Source organism: Marmota monax, unplaced genomic scaffold (assembly GCF_021218885.2).
Source record: "Marmota monax isolate L192 unplaced genomic scaffold, Marmota_monax_Labrador192_F-V1.1 WCK01_AAM20220418_F8-fsc00397, whole genome shotgun sequence".
NCBI lineage: Eukaryota > Metazoa > Chordata > Mammalia > Rodentia > Sciuridae > Marmota > Marmota monax.
In genome coordinates, this window is record NW_026692162.1 from 129,386 (window position 1) to 147,472 (window position 18,087).

An 18,087-nucleotide genomic window follows, 5' to 3' on the forward strand; every position below is an offset into this window, starting at 1 on the left:
TCATAATAGCTCTCCTGTGAACATGCTCAACGTCTCCAGTGGTACACAAGCCACCTTGTATCTTAGTGAAATTTCAAAATTGCATGTTGTGTGAATGTTTGATTTTTCCAGAGCAGTTGTGCCAACTTGTGTTCCCACTAGCAATGAAGTCAAAATCCTGTGGATCCATCTTTGCTTCAGTGCTTACGCTACCAAATTTTAAACTCTTGTTAGTTGAATACCTGTGATATGGTATCCTGTCACTTTGATGGATAGATCTGATGACTATTGAGGTTGAACAAATATATCTTCAGATATTTTTCCTCCTCACTGAAAATGTGTTACATTCCTTCTTCTATTTAATAGTGGTTTCATTTGTGTGCTTCTTACTGAGTTGTAGGCATTCTTTGTTTCATTCTTGATTTGTTGGTATTTATTTCCCTTAGATTTCTCAGTTTATAACTTATCCATCTTTTAGTTGTGTTTGGGGAATGTTGGAAGCAAACATATTAAGTATTTGTCTCACAAAGTGAATTTCACACAACATAAAATTAACCATTTAAACATAAAAATAAGTAGCATTTAGTTCATTCACAATGTTGAGCAGCCACTATTTCTATCTAGTCCCAGTTCTTCATCACCCCAGAACACCCTGAACCCATTAAGTAACCCCATTCCACCTACCCACCCCTTTGCCCCCGTTGCCTGGCAACCACTAATCTGCTTCCTGTCTCCAGGGATTTGCTTGTTCTAGAGATTTCATATAAATGGAATTATAGAGTTTATCCTCTTGTCTGGCTTCTTTCACTTAACCAGGAATATATGGTGGTTCTTACCATTTATTTCTGATTATTTTTTGGCTATAGCCATCTTGGTGGGTGTGAAGTGATAATTGTGATTTTTATTTGCATCCCCTAAAAAGTAATGCCACTGAACTTGGTGAATACCAGACTCTATATTGGGTAGAAGATTTTCAAGTATTTCCCCCCATTCTGCAGATTGCCTCACTTTCTTGATAGTGTCCCTTGATGCACAAAAGTTTATAATTTTGATAAAGTTTGTTTAACTATTTTTTATTGATCTATATTTTTTCCCTCCAATACTAGGATCAAATTTATGGCCTTTGTTTGTTTGTTTTTTGAGACAAAGTCTCACTATGTTGCCCAGGCTGGTAGTCTCGAACTCCTAGACCCAAGCAATCTATCCTCTTGCCTTGGCCTCCCCAGTACTGGGACTGTAGTCGTGTGGACTGTAGGCATGTGTCCAGGTTTTATTATTAGTTATGTTTTTGTTGTCTTATCTTTAAAAAATATATACTGTCAATCCAAGGTTATCAAGATATGCCGCAGTCTGGCTGGGTACAAAATCACGAGCCACTCATAGCTTTGTAGATTCAAACAGCAATTCTTTATTCCCGAACTCACACCGGCACTCTACACACGTTCTGGGCCCAAATCACGTTCTGGGCAAAATCCCAAATACTCTCTCAATCCTGCGAGAACTCAACGGGAACTGAAGGAGCAGGCGCGCCTGAGGCAGCAGGATACGCCCTATTCCCAGCAGGGTACACCTTAAACCTGGAACCGCCCTAAACCCGGATTGTCCTAAACCAGGAACGCCCTAAACCCCCGATCCACCCTAAACCCGGATCCGCCCTGGTCCTTGAGCAAGGTCACCTTACATGCAATGTCACTGCAAATGACCTGGGTCATGCCATGCGTCATTCTTACTTAGCAATGGCCCTCAGCAAAGATATGTCCCTGTTTTCTAAACATCTCACAGTTCTAGCTCTTCGGCGTAAGTCTTAATCCATTTTGAGTTATTCTTCATATATGTTGTAAGGTGGGCGTTCACACTCATTCTTTTGTATGTGGATATCCAATTGTCCATCACCATTTATTAAAAATTATTCTTCTGCCCACTGAATGGCTTTAGTACCTTATTGTCAAAAATCAATTGACCATAGATGTTTGGTTTATCTGTGAACTCTGAAGTTGGTCTTTATGTTTCTCTTTTGCCAATACCATGCTCAGTTTTAATTCAAATTGGGAATTATGAGTTCTCCAATTTTGTTCTTTTTTAAGATTGTTTTGTCTCTTTGAAGCTTGTGACTCCATATAAATTTGAGAACAACTTTTCTGTTTATGCAAATAAGCTTTTCTGTTTATCTCAATTTTTTTTTAATGTTGAATTCATTTATTTATTCCAGGCAATATTAACAGGCCATTATTTCCCTGGAAAATTCTAACTGATCCAGTTGAATGACTCAAGGATTGAAAATAAACTACTAATTCTTGTTCCATACCAATCTGTTTCAGAAACATGTTGAGTTTTATTCAAGTATTCATCCGCAAAAATCAGGTTTGATTACCTGAATATTAGAATCACTGTCAATGAAATGTTCTTTGTTTCCAAAATATTTTATAAAAGAGCTTTAAATTCTTCATTTGGGTTACTAAAAGTAGGAAAACCAGAGGTGAAGCTCATGGAAACAGCACCAGAATACCTGCAACGAACTATGGTTTTCTTTTGTCTTAACCCTGTCAACCCACCTCTCTCCCAGCCCAGATTAAAACAAAGCAGAAGCAGTTATATTTTGAACAGGTTATGACCAGAAAAATTCTATATAGAATAATTTTTCTAAAATCAACTTTACCTTTACTTCAAAGGGGAATGAAGGGAAGGGAGGGAGGGTGGGAATGGGAAAGACAGTAGAATGAATCAGACATAACTTTCCTATGTGCATACATGAATATATGACCAGTGTAATGCCATATCACGTACAATCACAAGAATAGGAAGTTATACTCCATGTATGTATGATACGTCAAAATACACTCTACTGTCATGTATATCTAAAAATCACAAATAAAATAAATAAATAAATACGTAAATAAAATACATTGCCTTCACTTTGTAATTCACAATAGAGCTTCAAAACTTTCCCTACCCACCTTTCTCCACTGGATTCTTCCTATCTAAATGTATTTTAACACCATTAGTTCTAGACTGTAATACAGAATCCATGCATGACCTCACCTCCAGTATTACATCTGTTATTGAATTAAATTGGAGAGGAGATGTGAAGAATCTCCAAGAAGACAAAGTCATTTAGGCCTCATGGTGACTTAACCTTGCTTGATTTGCAATCATAAGCCATATCTCAAATTTTGATGGGGATTGTATTAAATCTGTGAATCATTTTGGACAGTATTGCCATCTTAATATTTAATCTTCTACCTATGAATACAACATTTCCTTCCATGTATTTAGATATCAGTTTCTTCAGTGTACAAGTCTTTCACTTTCTAGCCTAAGTTAAATTTATTCCCAAGTTTGTTTGTTTTTGGATGTTACTGCAAGTAGAATTTTGTTTGTTTGTTGGAGTGTCCATTGGTGGAATTTAGGAACACTACTGATACTTGCATGTTGCTCTTGTACCCTGCAATTCTGCAACATTCATTTTTTAGCTATAGTAGTTTGTTGTGGGTTTTCAGGGGGTCGAGGTTATATTCTTTATTGTTCCTGCGTATGAGAACAGGTCACTTACAAATGGAATTAGTTTGACCTCTTCCTTTCCAATTTGAGTTTTTTTCATTTCCTTTTCAAGCCTGATATTTCCGGGTAGAATTTTCAGTGCATTTTAAACACAAGTAGGGAAAGTGTTATTCTTGTTTCAATCATGAACTTAAGGGTAAACGCTTTCACTCACCATTAAGTCTGATGTTGGCTATGGGTTTTTCATAAATACTCCTTATCATATCAGGTAAATTCCCTGCAATTCCTGGTTTTTCTGAGTCTTCTATCATGTAAACGTATTGGATTTGTCAAATGCTTTTTCTGTATTGAAATAATTGTACATTTTCCTCCTTTATTAATTCTGTTTGTGTGTGTGTGTGCACGCGCACCAAGAATTCCTTTATTTTATTAATGTAGTGTATTAAATTTATTTTTCTCAAGTTGAACCACCCTTTCATTATTGGGTAAATCAGATTTGTGCAATTTTATTAGTCATATTTGTTATTCTTTGACATAAGAGCACTTTGTGACTTTTTACATAAAGAAGCCTTTTAAATTTTGGTTTGTATTGTACTTAGATTTTTATTTTAGGAACTCTTTGTCTCACATGAATTATTTCTTTCTTCAGTAACTTTTCCAAATAACTTCCTTTTACAATACTATACTTAAAAGACAGCAGTTTATTGACCTCAAAAAAAAAACTTTTTCTGGTAAGATTTGAGGCCTTCCCTACATTCCAACTATCAGTTTAGGCCCTCATAGTGAAAATGACTCAAAAATTTTGGAAAGAGAAAAATCTGTAATAATTACTTATTTTATTTCATGTTATATAACCCCAAAAAATTAAAGTGCTAATTCAGAAGATAATATAGACTATAATTTCTTCTCTTCCCCCATTTGTTTGTTGGTTTATTTTTGAGATGGGGTCTTGCTGTGTTTCCCAGGCTGGTCCCAAACTCCTAGGCTCAAATAACTGATCTTCCTGCCTCATCCTCCTGGATAGCTGGAACCACAGGTGTGCATCACTATCCCTGCTATGACTTGTTTTTTGTTTTGTGTTTGCATACTTATATGTAACATACTGGGAAAAGGCCTTGGCTCAGTCATCTCAGGTTGTTTTTCTTAAGCTGGCTTATTTCTACCATTCAACCAGCTCCTGAACTTCTCATTTACACCATAATGACTTCCTCCTAGATTTCTTGTTCTTTCTCATTACAACTGTTCCTCCTTCAAATGTATGATTTCCTGTGTAACCTTGGAAGAGACAATAGGCATGTTTTGATTAGAGTCCTTTTATTTGTTTTACTAATGGTTTCCTTGGTTGTTATATCTTCTCTAGGGTGGGTTTTTGCTAGTTGATGATGTTTGATGAGACAAGGAAATACATGAGATCATTTCAAATGAATTCCAAAAAAATAAAGAAGTGCCCAAGTGAAAATATGTTTTTCTGCCTTCCTCCCTGAGAACACAGGAAGAGCTAGGCTTTCCTGTGGATGCACTGATCCATGTGCTCATGACAAATGCACCTGTGTATCCTTAAGTGAATCAATTTTTTGTTCATTTACAAAGTTTCTCATATGGTAGGCATCATACAGTGTGTTAGGTGTTATTACTGCTGATATTAAAACTGACTGGTAAATTGTGAGAACAAGAAAACACTGGAAGCCAGGCACAGTGGTGCACGCTATAATCCTAGCAACAAAGGGGACAAAGATAGGAGGATCACAAATTCTTGACAAGCTTGGGAAACTTAGACCCTGTCTTAAAAATGAAAAGATCTGGAAGTAACTCAATGGTAAAGCTCCTCTGGGTTCAATCTCCAGTACTACCAAAAAAAAAAAAGAAAAGAAAGGAAAGGAAAGAAAAACAATGGGGAGAACATAATTTGAAAATACTGCTAAATTGAAGTTAGAAACAAACTGCAACTTATTTTCAAAACAGTTTATAAACTGGGCGTGCACACGTGTAATCCCAGCTGCTTGAGAGGCTGAGACAGGAGGATCTCAAGTTCAAAGCCAACCTTAGTAACAGTGAGGCGCTAAACTATTAAGACCCTGTCTCTAAATAAAATACAAAATAGGATTGGGGATGTGGCTCAGTGGTGGAGAGCCCCTGAGTTCAATCCCTGGTACAAAAAAAAAAAAAAATTATCTTCTATGCACTTAGACCTTGAAAATGGGTACATCTTTGACTTTAATCATCACTACATCACTAGCACATATTACATCAGTTTTCAACATTAAAAAGATTTCAGGTAGGGACCATAGCACATGCCTGTAATTCCAGCAGTTTGGGAGACTGAGGCAGGAAGATTGCATCATGATGATGTTTGATGAGACAAGGTCAACCTTGACAACAAGTCTCACACTTGCTTCAGAATAAAAAATAGAAAAAAGGGCTGGGGACATAGCTCAGTGGTGAAGTTCCCATGAGTTTAGTCCCTCAGGAACCCCACCATAAGTGGGGTTGATACTTTAATTGGTTTTGTTAGTTTGCTTTTGGTTTTAGGCTCTTTTTAAAATAGTACAGGGCTGATTTTCCTTTCCAAAATTGGTTCATTCGGCATGTAGTGACTACAATATGTTGAATAGTCATCTCTGGACCACAGTAATTTGAAATTTGACAGTTAACTTGGATTTGAATTGAGTGACTATCCTACTTGTACTGTGAAACTGCATGTAATTGGGAATCATGAGAGGATTTTCTGTTGACTTTATAGAATCCTCTTTATATCAGTTATTTGTCGGTGTAAATATGTGAGCTAATCACTGATTATCCTATTTTTCTCTTAAAAGGAATCTCTGAGTCTCACACCTTAGTAGGTCGGCATTCCTTCAGTTTCCAAAAAAAGACTTTGTTTTGAACTATCTCTTTTTGCAAAACTTCCAAGGAATCATAGGACAGTTTGAGTCTTTAGGAACCTTCTTTTTCACTGACTGTCAGCATGACCTCTTAGAGACATGGTGGTAATCCCCAAACTCTTGTCTATCACAGATCCCAGATTACAGGAATGCAGTCATCGTGGCCAAGTCTCCAGCCTCGGCCAAGAGGTAGGTGGGACCTCATACCTGTCCTTGGTTCAGCTTCTGAGGATGGTTCTGATCAACTCCCAGGAGTTCCCAACCAGATGTCAGTAGTACCCCTAGAAACCCTTCTTTCTCTTCCATGTACTGATTTTAAAGATTATCCTGCCAACTCAGTTTCTCCACCCCACCCCACCCATCCCAGCCTGTGACTGCCAGTCATATTTCTTGAGCAAAGCCATCCAGGTTCTGGGGAATACTAATTAGCACCTCCTTCCCTTCCAGATGGGCAAGCACTTATGGGTCTTTAAGTCCGCCACTTAAAATACTGGTGAATATACCTTGTGGTTGTTTGCTGCCTCTTATTCAAAGAACTAAGTGATTTATTAACAGAAATGTATCCAGTTGAGAGGCCACTTATTTGCACATGTTAAAAGGTAACATTTTAAGAAACAAACACCCTGAGCTATACAGAGTGGGCAGCCCCGAGTCTGTACTGAGTTATGTTTAGCCTGCAGTAAGTGCCGAGTCAGGGATACAGTACTTAAAATTGGATTTTGGATGACAGAATTTCATGTGGCATTATTTTCTAGAGAAGCCAGTCCATTGGAGAGGGAAAGAACAAAAGCACAGGTAGGAATAAAGGCTTTTTTCCTTTAAAAAAAAAAAAAAAGGTCTTCTAAAATGATTTTCCAATTGAATATCTTATCTCTGATATATCTTATCTATTGAGTCCTGTGGCGTGATAGAAGACATAAAGTACCTCCACACTGGGCCCAGGTGCTGTTAATATTAAAGAATGAGTGTGGTTCTTAGTAAGCCATGATTTCGTAAATCTTACAGATAAGTTGTTTGATATTATCAATTAAGCCTGACAGTGTATACACTTAGTATATTTTTTAAAAAAAATAAATTGGTGTTGGGCCAAAACGATTATGAGACCCCGTTCTATGGCCTACCTCCTAACCATATCCAGGCCTGTGTCACCGCCCCACATACCTTCTGTAAGCTTTATCATTGGGTCTTTTCTTGTCCATTTGATTAAGTTGTAGGAAATCTTGATGCATTTCACAATATAAACATTTCAAACAGCTTTTCTAAACATTTGTTTAAAGGCTGATTTTTATTTATTTTTCTTTGATTTTCATGCTTCTGAGAAACATATGATATATAATTGTCCCTTGGTATCTGCAGGCGATTAGTTCCAGGACACCCCTTTGATACGAAAATCCACAGATGCTCAAGTTCCTTATGTGAAATGGCATAGTATTTGAATACGACCTATGCTACATCCTCCTGTATTCTTTAAATTATGTCTGAATTTCATATGGTTAAAACTTAATACAATGTAAATGCTATGTAAATAGTTAAAATAAATGACAAGAAAAAGTCTACATGTTCAGTACAGATGCATTTTTTTTTTCCTCAAATGTTTTCAGTCCTTGATTGAGTCCATGGATGTGGATGTAGAACCTGTGGATAAAGAGGGCGTACAGTAACCATTTTGAAGGTTACAGTTTGCTGGCATTTGATGCATTTACATGTTGTGCAACCACCACCTGCCTCCAATTATAAAACTTTTTCATCATCCCACAAAAACACTTTGTGCCCATTACACAATTATTCCCTGCCCATACTTCCCTCCATCTCTGCCTGTTTCGATTTGCCTGTTCTGAATATTTCATAAATGGAATCTCAGTGTGTGGCCCTCTGTGACTGGCTTGTTTGACTCAGCATCTGTCCTCAAGGCTTATCCACGTGGCCTGTGTCAGTGTTGCAGGCCTGATTTCCTTCATGGTATTCACAAGTCTGGGAGAGTTCCTGCTAAATGCTTTTCTGCCAAGCATCTGGTGGCTGCTGGGGACAGCAGCTATCAGTTCAGTTGAGGTCAAAACAGCTTTTTAATTTAATGGTTGTTTTTTGTTTGTTTTTTGGTGCTGGGGATAGAACCCAGGGCTTCCAGCATGCTAAGCACACACTCTACCACTAACCTACCACTAACTCCCAGTCACAGGTTATTTTTTTAAACTCCTAAAATTATTTTTTTATATATTTTCCAGTTCTTTGCTGACACCTATTACTTTGCATAGGCTTTCTGATTTTTCCATTGCTTTTAAGCGTGTCATAATTATTCTTTGTCATGTTTGTGTGTTTGTATGTGTGTGTATATGTGGTGCTGGGGATTGAACCCAGGGCCTTGTGCATGGGAGGCAAGAATTCTACCAACTGAGCTATACCCCAGCCCCTGTCATATTCTTTTGATGGAAGCTTTAAATTGTCATCATATAATTATAGCCTGTCTGTCCTCTTGGTGTTAGCATGTGTTAGTTAATTGGCTGATTTCACTCATGTTGAGATTTTCCTGACTTCTGGTGTGAGTGATTTAAAACCTGGATATTTGCATCTGTCTTTATGTCTGGATCTTTTGTAAAACCTGATTTTTGCTGATCTCTAATTGACTCTGGTAGAGAAAATGGTGGGGGAGGTTATGGGGCTTGTTACTGGGTTGAGGAGAGAAATTGAGGTTTCCCACCTGACCAGACAGATTGGGAGGGCCATTCTCCGCTGCTGAATGGGGGTGGAAGTTCAGGTTTTGCCATCCACAGACACTGGCAGGCTGGGCACTCATTACCCTGAGGGGGATGCCAGTCTCCATGAACTTCTCCTAAGCCAGAGCACTGAGACACAGGCTGCAGATTATTCTGTGGTGTTTGGCTAGAACGAGGACCTTCCACAGGTAGTCTCACTCACCAGGCTGCCCTTTTCTTAGTCCTCTGGCTGGAGAGTGGACTTTGGTTGGGGCTTCTGTGGTCTTTTGTTTGAAGAGCCACTTTTAAATGAAGGAAGAGCTAATCTGTGTGGTACCAAACTTTCCTGCAGAGGCTGCCATTGTATTTGACTGAAGTTTTTTTCTCTAAGAATTTCTTTTAAAACTGGCTTGAATTTTTTTGCAGGAAGGGATTTAAAGTTAGATGAATACTAAATATATTTGTTCTTTTTTTTTTTTTTTTTTTTAACATTGCTGGGGATTTAACCCAGAGCCTTGCATATATTAAGCAAGTGCTCCACCAGTTAGCCACATCCCCAGCCCCTGAACACTAAACCTTAAATTTTGGGATATTTAAAAATTTTTGGTAAATTTCTTCATTTGACTCACTTTTCCTAAATACAATTATTCTACACACACACACACACACACACACACACACACACTTTTATATTGATTATGTGGTACAGACCTGCTTCCATGAAGTCTTTAACATCCTTTTCTTAGAAATATAAATCAGATTCCTCATGGGTAGGACCAGACCAATCGATATTTACTTATATGCAGTTGAGATTTTTTTAATACCACGGAAAGGTTAAACTACATGTGCTATGGTAAAAATGTTATGCTTTCTACTGAAAGAAGCAAAATTTAACTTTATCTTGAAGTAGAATGATTTAAGCCTGAAGTTAATTCCTTGACTTAACATTGTAACCAAGCTTTCTTTAGTGCACATAGGAAACCTGACAGAGGTGAGATTTCTGTCCCTCTAGAGAACAGGTTTTGCATTTTCCAGGGCTTTGCTCTTCATGTGTCATGGAAATGCCTCGGATGTGTCTTGTGTTGATAATACTGATGAGAATTTGGTATAATCTACATTTTTTCTTTTTTGTTTTTAGCTATTCTTGTAAACTGTTAGATAAGAGCATGTTTTGAATTTTTGGTGTTGAAAAACCAAAACTGGGAGAACTCATTGTGTCCTTAAGACGTGAATATTTGTTGTGTACTAGGTTGTTGGGGTTGGAAGACAAAATGAAACCCAGTATTATGCTCAGGAATCTGGCCAGTTGGGGAGGTGGACATGCTGTAGCTGGGGACCTAATGAAGCAGGGCACAAGGTAGTGAGGAGGAGGACATAGGTTAAGAGAAAAAATATAGAACATTATATGTCATGGTAAGACTAATTTTTTTAAGGAAAAATGGGGTTGGCTACATTGATATCAAACCAACTAGAGCAAAGAATATAGCTGGGGACAAAGAACATCTTTTCATAATGAAAAAGGGCTTATTTGTTCAAGAATTTGTGATAATCCTAAACATTATGAACTGGGAACATAGCCTCAAATGTATGAAGCCGACCTCAATAACTGCAAGGAGAAATTTATTTGTCCAAGATGATCATTAGCGATTCTATTATTCCTCTGACAATAGTAAATAAAACAAGTAGACAATCAGTGAGGCTGCAGAGGACTTGAAAGATCCTGTCAACCAGGGGGGCTCTACTCCACAGTTTAGAACACTCCATCCAGGGACGCAGAAGATCCATTCTTTTTGAGCACACATATATTACTAAGGCCAATATTCTGGGACATGAAAAACAGCTTCAAATTAGTAATGATTTAAGACATACAAAATAAGTTCTGTGGCCACACTGGAATTAAGAATAATTCTAATAATAGAAGTCTTGAGTATGTGGTAACTAACTCACACACTTCTAGATAACACATGGGTTGAAGAAGAAATCAAGAAGGAAATCAGAAAGTATTTAGATCTGAATGAAAATGAAAACACAGCACATCAAAATTTGTGATAAAAACTCTACTTAGGGAGAAAATTGTAGGACTAAACACTTGTAATAGAAAAGAAGATCTCAAATCAGTGATCTCAGCTTGTACCTTAAGAGACTTTCTAGAAAAAGAAAAGCAAATAAAAAACAAAATAAGAGGGGCTTGGGATCTAGTTCAGTGGTAGCATGCAAGACCCTGGTTTCCATCCTCAGCACCCAAGAAGAAGTAGTAGAGGGAAAAAAAAACAAAGCATAAGAAAGAAAATAGAGAGAGGAGGGGAGGGGAGGGGAGAGGTGGGGAGGGGGGATGGTGGAGGATGGGAAAGGCAGCGGAGCACAACAGACACTAGTATGGCAATATGTAAATCAATGGATGTGTAACTGATGTGATTCTGCAATCTGTGTATGGGGTGAAGGTGGGAGTTCATAACCCACTTGAATCAAAGTGTGGAATATGATATGTCAAGAAATTTGTAATGTTTTGAATAACCAACAATAAAAAATTTCCTTAAAAAAAAGAAAGAAAGAAAATAATAAAATTAAAGCACAAATCAGTAAAATAGAAAATAAACAGCAGAGAAAAGCAATGAAACCTGAAAGCCAGTTATTTGAGAGTAAAATTGATGAGACCTTTTCCAGTCAGTCAGGAGAAAGAATAAAGATTACCAGTACTGGGAATGAGAGATACCACAAACTACAGGTATTAAAAGGATAATAAGAGAATACTATATTAAATTTATTCCAGTAAATCTGCAACTTAGGTGAAATGGACGAATTGCTTGAAAACTACCAAAACCTTCTCAAGAAGAACCAGGTAACGTGAATAGCCTATACTTACTGAGGAAAGTGAAGTGAAAACCTTTACAAAGAAAATTCCTTTTTTGCCTTTTTGGAGATGCAACCCAGTACACAATTGCTCTGCCACTGAGCTACACCCCCAGATCCCCAAAAGAGAAAATTCTGAGGCCCAGATTTCAGTGGTGAATTCTACCAATCACTTAAGAAAGAAAGAATACTAATTCTACGTGAACTGTTACAGAAGATGAAAGATTCCAGCTCATTCTTTGAGGCCATCATTACCCTGATAGGAAAACTAGACACAGACATACAAGAAAAGAAAACTACAGATTGATATCCTTATGACCATAGTTGTAAAAATCCTAAGCAACGTTTTAGCAAACTGAATCCAACAATATATAAAAGGTCAGTGCATCCTAACCATTTGAAGTTCATCCCAGGAACATAAGGTTAGATTAACATTTTTAAAAATTCAATAAATGTAGTTCACCATGTTAACAAACTAAAAAAGATAAACTGCATCATTATCTTAGTAGACTCAAAAAGCTTTTGGCATAATTCAACTCTATTTGAATGGGATAATTAAGTTCTATTCCTGATGAAAACTTTTAAGAGAATCTGAAAAACTGACGGCCAGCATCACACTTACTACTGAAAGATTGATCAATTTTCCCCTAAGATCAAGAATGAGGCAAGATGTCTATGATTTGCGGTTTGCTATTACTCTTTTTTCTTTTATTTTCTTTTTGGTGGGGGGGGGGCAGTGGGCTAGGTAACAGGGATTGAATCCAAGGACCTCATGTACACTAGGCAAGTGCTGTACTACTAAGCTACATCTCCACTTCCTAGGCAATTATATTTTTGGATATGACACCAAAAACTCAGTTCGTGAGAGAAAAAAGTTGGTCATATCTTAGAGTATCCTAGTATATCCTAGAGTGTATGTTAACATAAGCAAAAAGTTTTCATTTTAAAAAGCTATTCACCATAGTTTATATTTCACGCAAAATAGGTGGTTTAGCGGAGGACAGAGCATGGTAAATTATGTTGGGTCAGTAGAGCTAATTATACCAACTGAAATCATCAAGACTGTCTGGAAACAAGGAAATCTATGGAATATCAGATTCCAGTAGACATTAAGAAAATGAAAGGAGAACACAGATTGGAAGAAATTATTTATAGAGCATGTATCTGATAAAGAATTGCACTCAGAATATATCAAAGAATTCTCAAAACTTCACAAGGGAACAAACAACCTGTTTAAAAAAACTGGCAAGGGATAAACAAATTTTTTAGCAAAAAATATATATGGATGGCAGGTAAGAACATGACAAGATGCTGAATGCCATTAGGAAAATCCAAATTAAACCAGCATGATGTACCACCACACACTTTTGGAATGGATTATATTAAATGACTGGCCATATCAAGTGTTACTGAGGATGTGGAGGAACTGGAACTCTCAATACTGCTCATGGGAATGTAATATGGTATAACTACTTTGGAAAACAGGTTGGCCGTCTTTCGAAGAGTTAAATATATTGTTACTATGTGTTCCAGCCATTCCTTTCTTAGGTATTTACCCAAGAGAAATGAAAGCATATGCCTATACAGAGGTCAACCCATGAATGTTCTTAGCAGCTTCATTTGCTAAAACAGCTGGAAGCAACCCAAAATCTATCACAAAGTAAATGGTTAAGCTGCAATATATTCATACAGTGGAGTATTACTCGGCTTTGAAAAGAAGGAGTGAACTCTTGATAAAGACAGTATAACATGAATCTCCAAAGCATTATGTTAAGTGAAAGAAGTCAGACAACAGAATACATACTGCGGAATTACAAAGAAACACAAGAATATGCTCTACAGTGATGTAGAGTTCATTGTCTTCAGTGTGCTAATGCTTCTGTGGGCGTACATATATCAACACTTATGAGATTGTGCACTTTAAAAGTGCAGTTTCTCATATCTCCATCATACTTCATAAATCTATTTAAATATTAATGCATAATACTTTGACAAATATTTGATGTGCTATGTCTCATGTGGTTCTGAAAGGAAGGTAAGTAGCATGAGTAGTGACAGGAGAGGAACTGAGGCTGAGAGGCAATTACCTAACATAATCAGGCTGTCTTAGTGATTGATTGCAGGTAAGACCAGGCTGCCACCCACCATTTGTGCCTACAGCCAGAGGGGCACATCTATTATGGTCTCTCCATACTTAATCCTGCATTCAGATATTCTGGAGGTTATTTTATTCTCTTTTTATCATTATTCCTTTGAAAACTGCATCTAACTTGTGTCCTCAGGATGCCCCCCCCCCATACATGGGCAAAGAACAGGTGCTACATGAGTTTTGATTTTGCATCTAATGCTTTTCCTCAGGGCACAGTCTTTTGCTGAGCGCCTCCGCCTGGGAATCGCTGTGATTCATGGAGAAGCACAGGATGCTGAGTCAGACTTGGTTGATGGACGGCACTCCCCACCCATGGTCAGGAGTGTGGCTGCCATCCACCCCAGCTTAGAGATCCCCAGTAAGTGCTGCAGCATCTCTTTGTCACTTTCCCCTGATTGTATAGCTAACTGAAGTGTGCTATTTGTTTGTTTGTTGTTTTTTAATGTGAACTTTTCTTTTTGTTTTTTGGATTGGCATAAAAGCTGATTCATGCCTTTCCTGGCTGCACTATAATGATGCACTTTTGCAGGCCTGAGTAGTAGAGCCCTCTAAAAGCAGTTCATCCTGTCATTGCAAGGCCTAGGAAGATGTTCAAACTCTTTAAACTCCATGTGGTACTTTAGGAAATTTCATTCATTCATTCAGCAGTATACCTTAGAGTGTACTTTAATGAAAGTGAAAAGCTTATTATTACATAAAAGTTATTCACCACAGTATTATATTTTATGCAAAATTTTTGACATGTTTAATTGATCTAGCAGAGAATAGGGCTTAATAAATTATGTTGTGTCGGTGTGGCTAATTATGCAGCCTGTGAAATAATCAATTCCACCTGGAAACAAGGAAATCTGAGCAATGTAAGTGAATAAGGCAGCATACAAGATTGTATATCGACCCATCTTAGCTCAGGCTGCTGTAACAAAATGAATCAGGAGGGATGCAGCCATGAGAGCACACCATTTCACCTTCAACCCCCACCCCACCCCTGAAATTTACAGCCACCTCATTGCAAAATACAATGCATCCCATCCATGGTGCCCAGTGTCGACTCCAGTTAAATCTTAGCTTAGTTTTGGCATTAAGTCCCAAGTCTCACGCAAAATCACTTACTCAAATATGAATGGGAGTCATCTGAAGCAAATTTCACTCCAGATGTGAACCTGCAAAGTTAAGCAGGTCATAGGTTTCCAAGCGTAGTGGTGGGACAGACTTAAGCTGCACATTTCCCTTCCAAAAAGAAGAAACAGACGAGAGAAGGAACAGGTCCCGACCAAGCCCAAAACCCAACAGGGTAAGCATCATTAAATCTTAAGTCTCCAGAACAATCTTTTCTGACTCCATGTGCCATCTTCCTGACACACTGGGTCTGGACTGGGCCTGCAAGGCCCTGGGAGGCCCCACTCCCACATCCTTGCTGGGTGGCCCCCCATGGAGTGTTTCTCCCATGTCGCCCGCTTCTCAGGCTCAAGCTGCATGCTGGTGGCTCTAGCAGTCTGGGGTCTCAGGGGCAGCCCTGCCCCCATGACTCCACTGGGCATTGCCCTAGTATTGGCTCTCCATGGCAGCACCACCCCTGTACCTCTTTTCTGTCTGGGCCCCAAGGCTCTCCGGGGCATCCTTGTTATCTAGGTGGAGGCATCCACGCCTCGCAGCACATACCCTCTACAGCCATGGAGACGTACTGCACAGAGATGCCCCCGTGGTTTACTGCCCATGCCATCCAGAGGAGCGTCCTGAGCCACTGACAGGGCAGTCCAGCAGCACTGCTCCAGGATGTGGGCAACAGAGCCTATAAATCATCCTGCCCCAAGGTGCTTGAGTTCCATTGTGTCATTGTGTCACACTGTTCATTCATCATTTCATAGAGACTTGAGTTGTTTCCACCTTTGGGAGGAAAGGCTGCCTTGTGCATTCATGTACAAGCTCCTGTAGGCACATAGCTTCCCTTGCTCTTGGTTTATGCTGAGGAATGGGACTGGTAATTAGTAATTCTGTGTTGAACTTTTGGGGGAACTCCCAGGGTACCATTAAAATGGTTAGGATTAGGTTAGCAATGCACAAGGGTTTCAATATCTCTAATGCTTAGTGCTTATTTTCTGATTTTTTAAATTATTATTATCACTGTCGTAGTCAGTGTGAAATAGCATCTTATTGTGATTTTGGTTTGCTTTTCCCTCATGACTAATGATGTTACATATCTTCATGTTTTCAAGTATTTGTATCCTTTGTCCAATTTTTAATTGGGTTGTTACTCTTTTTTTTTTAAATTCTTTATTTATTTATCCCAGTTGTTCTTTATGAAATTAGGGAAGTTCCCTTTTCTTCCTAGTGTGTGGGGAGTTTTTAATTATGAGACATTAACTTCTTGAAGACTTACTTTTTAATAATAAATACAACTTTGCTGTATGTATTTTATTCTGACCAGTGCTGATTCCTAAAGAAAAGCCCCCGATCACAGTTGTTGGTGACGTTGGAGGAAGGATTGCCATCATTGTGGTACGGAGACCTCTTTTATTATTATTATTAATTGGAGTATGTACCATTGTTATGCTGTTGACTTATTAACTGTGCACATATATGTATGATGGTGCAGCCAAGTAAGTAAAGTACAAAACAAAGTTGATTATAACTGTTTTAAAACACACACTAGGAGCTGGGGATGTAGCTCAATGATAGAACACCTATTTAGCATGCAGGAAGCCCTGAGTTCCACTCACAGCGTCACACACAAACACATAAACAAAACCATATCATTTTATATGTTATAAAACCAATGTACACAAAGGGTGTACTTACTGCCTGTGTGGATAGTTTTAAAAAGACTAGAACGAACACCTGGTTCTCACTGCTCCACTTGAGAGAGCCATGTAGCAAGGTGCCCTGGAATCCTTGCCTGGCCTTTCTCTAGCCTCTTTCTTCTCCCATTCTCAGGTTGTCACTAGCCTGAGAATCATCAGTCCTTGTCCTTGCTTATCTTTACAGTCTGCATAACAACGTGTATCCCTAAATGCCATATTATTTTGCTCTGCTTGTTGACATGACTTGATGTCTCTGTATACTCTTTTGTCCAGCACTGTTTTTTGAGCTTCACCTGCCTACTGACGTGGAGTTGCACATTCTTCTTTTTCACTGCTGGATGGTGTTACAGCACTGAGCATACAGTTTTTTTTCTATTTCCAAATAATATTTGAACATTCTTGTACCTGTTTCTGAGTGCATCCATGTGTCAATTTCTAGGAGCCTGGGGTTGAATTGATGAGCCTGCTGCATGCACACTTGGAACTTTACTAGTGCTGCCCAGTATTTCCAAAGTGGTCGCAACAATTTTCCCAGCTCCTCAAGGGGTACCCCGTGTCTTCCCCAGTTCTTGGTGATTTTGTTTGTTCCTTTTTCAAATTAAAAATTTATCTCCAGTACAGGGTAATAGCTCTCTGTTAATTTATTATTTAATTGGCAAGAGCTATAATAAATCACTCTGAAGTAATTATAGAGTCATAGGAAGTAGGGGAAAAAAAAGTGCAGGGAGGTTCTTTGTGCTCCTGAACCAGCTTCCTCTGTCTTGCTGAATTATGATACAGTAACACAACCTGAAATTAACAGTACTATGAGGCACGCAGCTCATTTTATTTATTTTTGTGGTGCTGTGGGTCAAACACAGCACCATTAGATAGCACCACTTTCATGTCCTGTGTGTACGCACGTGTGTGTGTGTGTGTGTGTGTGTGTGTAACCACCACTGCAGTCAAGGTACAGAGCTATTCCATCGTCACAAAGTTCCTTGATGCCACCCCATCATGGTTGCACCTTCATCTTCTCCCATCTGATCCCTGACTCCTAGCTATCACTGATCTGTCCCCGTCTCTATAATTCTTATATTAAGAATGTCATATGCATGAAATGTATAGTTTATAAACTTTTGAGATTGATTTTATTTTTATTAACATGATTCCTTTGGGATCGCTCCAAGTCATTTTGTATTTTAATAATTTTTTCCTTTTTATTGCTAGGCAGTATTTCGTGATATGTAGGTATCATTGTT

At 38.4% G+C, this 18,087-nt stretch overlaps 1 protein-coding gene and 1 long non-coding RNA gene across 10 annotated transcripts in view; both read left to right on the plus strand.

Moving 5' to 3' along the window:
- The window catches only part of Prpsap2 (phosphoribosyl pyrophosphate synthetase associated protein 2), a 41,823-nt gene that overhangs the window by 20,990 nt on the left and 2,746 nt on the right, over nt 1–18,087 (plus strand). For all 9 annotated transcript variants that reach the window (XM_046420596.2, XM_046420529.2, XM_046420554.2 and 6 more), the window contains 3 exons: nt 6,493–6,548; nt 14,258–14,406; nt 16,474–16,544. In XM_046420596.2, coding sequence (XP_046276552.1) covers nt 6,493–6,548; nt 14,258–14,406; nt 16,474–16,544 — 276 coding nt within the window. The remainder of the gene's footprint in view (nt 1–6,492; nt 6,549–14,257; nt 14,407–16,473; nt 16,545–18,087) is intronic.
- Nucleotides 6,555–7,915, plus strand: LOC124076582 (uncharacterized). Its single transcript, XR_006846388.2, has 2 exons — nt 6,555–7,154; nt 7,716–7,915. It is a non-coding gene; the product is annotated as an uncharacterized LOC124076582 (long non-coding RNA).